Raw genomic sequence first — 8,553 nt, 5'->3', positions numbered from 1 at the left:
TTTTTCATAAGATTGTTTCAGCCTCAACCTAAGCCCCAAATATCAAAACAATAGTACCTGGGGGAAGGGCTAGCAGAGGGCATGTAACAGGTTCTTATATAAGCCAGAAGTTATTTGGGTTGGGACGATTTCTGGGGCTTTGCCAAACGGTCTTAGAGACTGTACAGCTTATTGTTTCTAGCACCCCAGCAATTCCCTGCACTTCCCCAAAATGTTATTTAAGAGCCAGCCAGCCTGTTGGTTTAGCACCATCGGAGCAATGATTAGTTTCCAAGACGTGGACAAAAAGTAGGCTTATGCTAAAAAACCCCACAACCATTCTGTACATGTGCAAAATCTCATTTTACATTCCGAGTTGCAGAATAACTTCTCAGGGAAATTTATGCTTGGATTCATAATGCATTCAAGCATTACTACTGGGGCCAATTCATAATCTGAAATAAGGAATGACAAACTAATTTGAGCCAGTTTTGCATCTGTTGATTGAATTTTGACATTCCTTCCATACATGCAAAATATATAAAACCTTTTGTGGTCATCCTCTTGTTAATGACTAGGGCTGGACTGTTTTTTTGACTTCATTGTACAGAGTGATGGATTTTTGGTTCCAAGTCTTGGGAGTTATAGGATGCCAAGCTGTAGAGTATATTTGAGGCCATAATCATGTTTTCTTACATTGAATGATTTCCTCTTTAATAAGCATTATAACATTTATAGTTATTTTTAAAAAGCAGAGGGACAATGGGTAAGCTTAACTGTTACAAAGTATTACAGCATTGTTCTGCAGTATGGGTTGTGCAACAAATATTGCAAACACGAGACACACACACCCACTGGATTCAGCTCTTGTGGTACACTAAGAAATAGACTCCTGCTAATGGAATGGCCGTTGTGCAAGTGGAATGAAAGTTGGGTATCACTCTATATTATGCAGGCTGGTGGTTTCCAAACTTCCTACTTTCTAACAATCCTGTCCATTTTAACTTGTCTACTGAAGAGTCAATGCACATTCACAACAGACAGAACTTTTGCTTCTTATTGAAGTTTCATGAGCATCTTTCTAGGTACAAGACCACACGCAGTTTCATCGGGTTGCTGGCCATGACTGTTGGTTCTCACTCCTGTCCCACATGAACTGACAGACAAACTTCACTTTATATTTTTTCTTTCCTTTTTTTTTAAAAAAAAAAACAATTTTAAAAAACATGTTGAAGCTGGTAATTGATGGTTTGAATTTTGTACTTACTTATGCAGAAAGACGATTTCTACGTTCACATCATCCCTGTCCTTGTGCAGGAAGTCCTTCAGGAAGTTGGACACACTTTCCAAAGTTATGTGGCCACAGACAACTATGTGCCTGGGACAGGGGAAAGAAAAGGGAGGGCACAGTTAAAAGTTTGCTGAGAGGAACAACCAGGCAGGAACACAAGCAAGCTCAAGAGAATTTGGAAAATCACTGCTTTGTTGTGGAAAGAAAGAAATGTGAAAAGGGGAAAGGAAAGAAGCACCAATCTACTGGCGTGTGGCTCCAGTTCATTCCTGAAAGTGAGAAAGGAAAATACCGACACACTGAGAAGCCCAGAGACACCAAAATACTCCAGGAGTCTAAGCAAAGGATTATTACGAGCAAATGGCCAACATAAATGGTACATAATAATGGGACACAGGCCCTTTTGGGTGTTACACTTCTGCTTGCTTAACTATGGCCCATTCACTCATCCCTCACCTCTTTCCTCTTTGCTTAAGTGCTTCAAACCTGGTCTGTTTAAACTAGGAATCCCTCTTTACATACAAAAAAGGGGAATTCTGGTTTAATGCCTGTTGACCTAGCCTGATTTTAAACCAGATCTGAGTTTGGCCTACAACTAGTAGTTTCTAGTGTTGCTTGCTGAAAGGGTTACATGATGCTTTACCAAAGGTGTCATGGACTTTGAAGACACTCGAACTCAGAACGCAAGGGAGAAACGTGCTAAGAGGAAGGCACATTTGGCAAATCCACACCATGATCAACTCCTGTCCGGAAACCAATGTCCCCACTGTGGAAGGACGTGTAGGTCCAGAATTGGCCTCCACAGTCACTTATGGACTCATTGTTACAACCGTGTTTATGGAAGACAATCTTATTCGGCTACGAGTGATCGCCAAAGAAGAAGGAGAAGAAAGAAGAAGAAGACATGATGCTGGTGGTTTCTTTCAGTCACCAGGTTTATTGCCTATTATAATCAAAGGTTGCTTCATCTTAACTGTTTGCTAAAAATAGATTATTCTACATTATAGTATATTGTAAGAGCTAAACTTGTAAAAGAACTGAAGACTTAACCTAGATTATGCACTGGTCAAAGGTATGCTTGGGGTATGCACCATGTAAAAAGTCTATTTTCCTAAAACTATAAATTTATTTAGCTAATAACTGATTATTCCTTAACCATATCCTCAATTTAATACCAAAATATGCTTCTCCAAGGAAAACATGATTTGAGCTTCTTATTTAAAAGTATCCTTCCTCTTTCCCTTTGATTTTTTTCCACCCAGCACTTAATTTTACTGTGTAACTGTGTATCTTCTGGAATTTTGTGATCGGTGCCTTTTCTGTCTTTCAGGGGGTACTCAAGGTTACGCAGTACCATCACCTCTCTTTCTGTTATTAAAATGTGTGGCACTTACTATAACAACTTCATGGTGAGTACTTGCACCTATTTTTCTAGAAAAAGGAAGCACTGGTGATCACCAACCTTTATTTATGAGATCTCGATCAGGGATTGGAAACCCATTGACTCTCCAGATGTTGCTGAACTACAACTCCCATAGCCCCGACCAACGGCCACGCTGGTTAGGGTTGAGGGAATTGGAATCCAACAACACATGAAGGTGTTGCCCTGACAGTGTCTGTCTCAATTTCTTCCTCTGAGTTTCATTTGCCATAAGGAACGACCCAGTGCACTGTGAGCAGTCCCATTAGCAGGGGCAAGGTAAGGCCACCTCCCCAGGTGGCAGGAAGCCTCCTCCCCCCAGGTGGTGAAATTTGAACTATAGACTTTCTAGCTCTCAGGTATTTAATCAATCGTACATAACAGCTAATGCAGCAAGACTACAGATCTCCTTGCAAATACAGTGGTACCTCTAGTGGTACAGTGGTACTTAATTCGTTCTGGAGGTCTGTTCTTAACCTGAAACTGTTCTTAACCAGAGGCGTGCTTTCGCTAATGGGGCCGCTTGCGGCTGCTGCACCGCAGGCACACAATTTCTGTTCTCATCCTGGGGAAAAGTTCTCAACTTGAGGGAACTCTTCCAGGTTAGTGGAGTTTGTAAGCTGAAGCGTTTGTAACCTGAGGTACCACTGTATTTTGTTTTACATGCAAATAAAGTAAGATGTTAAGTTATACCCCAATATTTTTTTCTCCAAAGGCAGAGAATATGGCGGACTGGAATGACTACTGAGGGCTTTGGGCTTCCATTACAAAGGCTTTTTCTTCTTCTTTTAAGTAACATAAAAACGGGTTCCTAAATGCAGTATAAGCATTCACTGCATAGTTTGCAGCTTAATCCTTAATTTACACATGTTTTCACAAAAGTGATTTCCACTGAGTGCATTGGGAGTCATTTCCTGGTGACTATAATTAGGATTGCAGTCTTAACATACCATTGCAAATGAGCAACCAAAGAATCAGATTTGACAGTAGCGAATATGACAGCATTTTATAATGTTCCATGACACAGCCTCCAGTGCCTTACATCTCAATCTTAATTATTTTTACTTAGAAGTAAGCTTCTTTGATTTCAGCTGAACTTCTTTTCAAGAAAGTATGCTGCCGATCACAGTGGGGAGGGGAGGCCGGCAACTCCAACTGACATCAATGAGATTGATTTCCAAGTAATACAATAGTCTATGATCTTTGCGTTGAGTTTTTGCTAGCTATTTAGTGTGTAAACGGGTTCAAAGACTGAGCTGAAATGGTCAACTGAGGGATGGACATTTTCATCACAACACAGATTAAACTAACGTTTTTATTCCTCACAAGTTTTCAGAAGGTTGCTGCATATGAAGTATTGTACTCCCATGCTTCCTTCCATTAATTTCCCATGTGTCTCCCGATATTCATTGGTGATCTATGGGAATGAGTAGAGTCAATCTCTTGCTGATATCCTACTACAGTGTGCATATAACCCACTGGTGAACCAGTCAACTGTGTCATCATGCTAACTGGTGTGGAGAATTTGACTACTATCATGTTTTCCCCAATTCTGCAACAGGTGCAAAGTACGGGGGAATTATCCTCGCCACTTGGCCAAATAATGCCATCAACCAGTTTGCAAAGTTAGAATCATAGAATCATAGAGTTGGAAGAGACCACAAGGGCCATCGAGTCCAACTCCCTGCCAAGCAGGAAACACCATCAGAGCACTCCTGACATATGGTTGTCAAGCCTCTGCTTAAAGACCTCCAAAGAAGGAGACTCCACCACACTCCTTGGCAGCAAATTCCACTGTCGAACAGCTCTTACTGTCAGGAAGTTCTTCCTAATGTTTAGGTGGAATCTTCTTTCTTGTAGTTTGGATCCATTGCTCCGTGTCCGCTTCTCTGGAGCAGCAGAAAACAACCCTTCTCCCTCCTCTATGTGACATCCTTTTATATATTTGAACATGGCTATCATATCACCCCTTAACCTCCTCTTCTCCAGGCTAAACATGCCCAGCTCCCTTAGCCGTTCCTCATAAGGCATCATTTCCAGGCCTTTGACCATTTTGGTTGCCCTCCTCTGGACACGTTCCAGTTTGTCAGTGTCCTTCTTGAACTATGGTGCCCAGAACTGGACACAGTACTCCAGGTGAGGTCTGACCAGAGCAGAATACAGTGGCACTATTACTTCCCTTGATCTAGATGCTATACTAGATGCAAGTTGGGACTTGCCTCCCTTGGAAACCTACCACCTCCTAAATGGTAATCTGTATTCATTTACAGAAAAGAGCGTGGATAAAGTTCATTTTGTTAAGACAATGGCACCACACTGTTCAATACACCGGTCTCGTGGAGGGTCACCAAGCTTTTCTTGTGCACAATGTAAGACTGTATTCACCAGCTGGCAGCTGAACTGGCACCAGGTGGCAGATAATGAGCAAAGCACTTTCAGAGGTAACGTTTAGACCATCCAGGACACTCCTGCTTTGTAATTGTTCTGAACACATTCCAGTAAATGTGTCTGTGTGGTGGTGGGGAACCACTGACTGTAAGCTATGAGAGATAGGCAGCAAGCAATCACCATCCATGTAATTTACCATTAGGGGCCTTTATGAGCTCCTGCCCTTGTTTCATAATTCAATGCTTGACTAAGAATGTGAGAAATAATTGTGGGGGTCTTGTTGGTGGGAGGATAATAATGCAGAACAATGGATAAATCGAGAGCAAGCACAAAGGCTTCATTAACATCACCACCCAACATGGTTCTACTTGGAGTGGCGTCATTAGTGACAGTGAAATTGCACCATTATATAGCACAGTACATCTTATATAGCATTGCTTTCTTCAGTGGGCCAGAAAGAACGTGTTAAAACAAAACCCTGCATATTTAACAAGTTCTTTCTGGCCCAATGAAGGTTTCTTTTCCAAAGAATAAAATAAAATCATTATAGTGATTCTGTCTATATGCCCAAATCCAAGGCTTTTATTATTAACTCTCAGAATTTGTGTTTCTCCACTAACATAATCTAATACAGAGGATGTGTTAGGGTGCACAGAGGGATTGTGAGTCAGTAGGAGGAACAGAGCACAGGAAGACTCTGAAGAAGTGCACAGAGATGGACAGATGGCAGAAACATGGCGGAAAGGAAGAGCAGGGTTGGGACAGGATGGAGGGAAGAAACAACAACAGGGTGGAAGGAGGAGAGACCAGTGTTAGTGAGCAGACTGGCAGAGGATGAATTGAGCTAGCACAGGCTTCCTCAAACTCAGCCCTCCAGATGTTTTTGGCCTACAACTCCCATGATCCCTAGCTAGCAGGACCAGTGGTCAGGGATGATGGGAATTGTAGTCTCAAAACATCTGGAGGGTGAAGTTTGAGGAACCCTGAGCTAGCACCTCCTTTGTGGAGCAGTGCATGTCACTTGGGGAGGAGGGTGTCCTATTTATTTCCGAGGCCACCTCTATTTTCCTGCAGGGGAAAATTCCTTACTCTCTGGTGGGGGTGTCTTCTTCCTCCACCAACACAGGGGGACTTGATTTTTGTTCTTGTTTTATCGGTTTGTTTTTGTTCTCATTTTATTAAATATTTTGTGTTCTCAGTTTGTATTTTTATGTTGTGAATCACCCCATCATCTATGGATGAAGGGTGGTATATGAATTTGCTAGTGTTTCAAGGTGAGCAGTGCTCTGCCCAAGGCTCTGTTGCTGTTCACCATGAGTAGTTCCTGGCTTATGAAAGAGTTAAGTGGGCAGAACCAAAGCTGTTAAGCCTTTCAGCCCTTGCTCGGTTCAAAATATGACCCCAGTTAAAAATTAGTTGTAAATGAAGGCTTATCATTCACATTCTGAATAAGAAAGGCAGGCACAGGGATGACACTAAAAATCCCTACATGCTGTTGACATCGTCCAGCAGCCCCACCCTTCTCTTATTCCCATACGATTGCCCATTTTCTGACAGCAATCTTCTTCAGCTGTTGCATCATAAAACCAAATCCATACCTAAAGGAACATGAAACTGAAAACCTGGCCTATTGGCTATAACCAGTCTTCCTCCCTCCCTCCCTCCCTCTCTCACAGAGTTTTGGCTTACTTTTTAAAAAGCTCCTTCTTACAGCACAGTTTCTGATTTATGCAACCAAATCTACAATAATCTCTCCATGTGGCCATGTCACCACCATGAAGACTACTCTTTGCCATGTGCTGCTCAATTGCCAAAAGGAAATGATGGAAGAGAATACAACATTTTAACAGCAAGCATCTATTGATCTCCACATGCCACTTGGCACGATTCAAAGATGTGCACAGCAGGTCAATGTAGCCATTAAGGAAAAACTTGCTTGCCTGACTGCCTCCATTCTCCAGCTGTCCTCCTGTCTCCAATACATGCCTTCTATATTTTCCTTGTCTGTAAGCAACACAACCTATAGTCTGTGGTGAATGACCTCTGTTACCATTCTATCCTTGGCTTGTTTTACCTCTCCTACAATCCACTGCCATCTGCCTGTGTCATATGCTTCAGTCCAAAACTGGTTTCCTTTGAACAACCCATGACTTAATCGCCATAATAACCTTGTTAAGCCCTACTTGTTGAATTTCCTACGACCTTCTCAAGCACTGCACTTATTTCCGACCCAATTCATCCAGATGATTAGATTCATCTAGGAATGCCAGCGGCTGATGTACACCAATCCAGTAGCTTTTGAGCAGCTTGCCTCAAAAGCGAAATATTGGCCAGGGATTCCTGAAGACAACCCACCACTTCCAAAAGCTTACCAGCTCATGTTGGATAAAGCAGGAGGTGGAACATGGAGTCTCCTCTCTCTGTCTGTCTGTCATCTATCTAACATCCCCCCCCCCCACTGAAATGAACTGGAATGACTAGCACCAGCCTGAAGTAGTTGATGGGGATGCTCCTGGGGCCTCCCAAGGGAATAAAATACAAACTGCCTTAGAAATACCCCATACTGCTTATACCTGTGCATATCTACACCTATGCAGCTTCCCATCTCCTCTGTGATCATTCTGCCCCACCCCAACAGAAAGGTGCTTCCAACCCATAAAACTCTATCCAGCCATCAGATCTCCAAGCTAAGATTGCTCTTGTAGTGTGCAATAGCTTCACTTCAAACTTTAGCTTTTTCAAACTTTTCCACGGAGAGCCTCAAGGTCCATAAATAACAACACCCTAGTGGTCCCAGGCCCTAAGGAAGTTAGATTGGCTTCAACCAGAGCCAGGGCCTTTTCAACTCTGGCTCCGGCCTGGTGGAACACTCTGCCTCATGAGACCAGGGCCCTGCAGGATCTGATTTCTTTCCACAGGGCCTGTAAGACAGAGTTGTTCCGCCTGGCCTTTGGCTTGGAGCCAATTTGATTCCCTCCCTCCCTCTCTTTCTTTTTTCTTTTCCTTCTCCTTCTGCGATGAGGCTACATTTTAATATTTTAATGTTCCATTATTTTAATGTTGTGTTTTATTTTTGTTTTTAAGTTGTAATCATTCATCTTGTTTTTATTATTGCTTGTAAGCCGCTCTGAGCCCGGCCTTGGCTGGGGAGGGCGGGGTATAAATAAAAACATTATTATTATTATTATTATTATTATTATTATTATTATTAGCTGCTCAGTGGAATGGTAAGAAGAAATCAGCTGGTTCTAGACTGTCATCTTGAATCGAAAAGAATCACTTTTCTCTTGCTAGAATAAGTGAAATTTATTCTACAGATAAGATCAAAACCAGATTGTCTGCATGCTTAAAGAATGTTATTAGGGACACGATTTCAGAAACCCTGGAGAACCCATATTGTTCCAATCATCTGATCTGAAGAGTTACAGATTCCCCAGTTCCATGCCAAAATTCATGTCTTAAGTGTTCTTACTTC

At 42.2% G+C, this 8,553-nt stretch overlaps 1 protein-coding gene across 14 annotated transcripts in view; it reads right to left on the bottom strand.

Moving 5' to 3' along the window:
• KCNMA1 (potassium calcium-activated channel subfamily M alpha 1) overlaps positions 1–8,553 on the bottom strand; it is a 546,631-nt gene that overhangs the window by 177,349 nt on the left and 360,729 nt on the right. For all 14 annotated transcript variants that reach the window (XM_083440310.1, XM_083440306.1, XM_083440312.1 and 11 more), the window contains exon 10: positions 1,247–1,357. In XM_083440310.1, the coding sequence (XP_083296436.1) occupies positions 1,247–1,357 (111 nt within the window). The remainder of the gene's footprint in view (positions 1–1,246; positions 1,358–8,553) is intronic.

Source organism: Podarcis tiliguerta (genome assembly GCF_965153285.1).
Source record: "Podarcis tiliguerta genome assembly, chromosome: 5".
In the NCBI taxonomy this organism is placed as follows: domain Eukaryota; kingdom Metazoa; phylum Chordata; class Lepidosauria; order Squamata; family Lacertidae; genus Podarcis; species Podarcis tiliguerta.
Note: the sequence above shows the minus strand (reverse complement) of the source record. Positions and strands in the feature narration are given on the sequence as shown.